The sequence below is a fragment of the Antrostomus carolinensis genome, unplaced genomic scaffold (assembly GCF_000700745.2).
Source record: "Antrostomus carolinensis isolate BGI_N321 unplaced genomic scaffold, ASM70074v2 scaffold37729, whole genome shotgun sequence".
Taxonomy (NCBI): Eukaryota; Metazoa; Chordata; class Aves; order Caprimulgiformes; family Caprimulgidae; genus Antrostomus; species Antrostomus carolinensis.
In genome coordinates this window covers 7,007-7,656 of record NW_010338617.1, presented here as the reverse complement: position 1 = coordinate 7,656, position 650 = coordinate 7,007, and the positions used below count along the sequence as shown (strand labels likewise).

At 54.6% G+C, this 650-nt stretch overlaps 1 protein-coding gene across 1 annotated transcript in view; it reads left to right on the top strand.

Moving 5' to 3' along the window:
* Window positions 1–179: 179 nt before the first annotated feature.
* LOC104530860 (ubiquitin-associated protein 2-like) overlaps window positions 180–650 on the top strand; it is a gene marked incomplete at both ends in the record, with an annotated part of 7,471 nt that continues 7,000 nt past the window's right edge. The window contains 2 exons of the mRNA XM_010175573.2: window positions 180–354; window positions 555–627. Of these exons, the coding sequence (XP_010173875.2) occupies window positions 180–354; window positions 555–627 (248 nt within the window). The remainder of the gene's footprint in view (window positions 355–554; window positions 628–650) is intronic.

Below are 650 nucleotides of genomic sequence, written 5' to 3'. Positions count from 1 at the left end.
GTCCTTTCAAACCCAAACCAGTCTGGGATTCGATGTCACAAGTGTCTGACTGGTTGGCAGCAGTGAGGGAAGCCCCAGATCTCCCTGCTCCTCTAGCTGAGCCTTTGCTGATCCTCATCACTGAATTGCCCTCCAGGAGCTGCTGTAGCTGCCTCTGACCCACAGCTTTTCTTTTGCAGGTGCTACAGGCCCCGCAGTGAAATCTGATTCTCCCTCTGCTCCCAGTATCACGCCTCTCAGCGATGGGGTTTCTGCATCGTCCTTGCTGACGACAGCCAGCCAACACTCAACAGCTCTGAGCAGCCTGAGCCACAGTGAGGAACTCCCCAGTACGACCACTGCCCAGCTCAGCAGGTGAGCAGCGGGATGGATGGATTTCTGGAGAAGCAGAGCTGGAAGGAGATATCTATAGTAGACATCAGTCTGTCTCATGCAGTGGGGAAGGCTGAGATGACTCATCCCATCTGAGTAGATGGGGAATGGGATCTGACCTGGTGCTACCGATGGTGACTCTTGCACCTTGGCTTGACAACCTTCTATTCCTCCTTCTGCAGCACGTTACCCACCCAGCAGAACAGTCTGTCCTCATCCACATCCTCTGGGCGAACATCGACTTCAACTCTCCTGGTGAGTCTGGGTGTGCTCTGGTG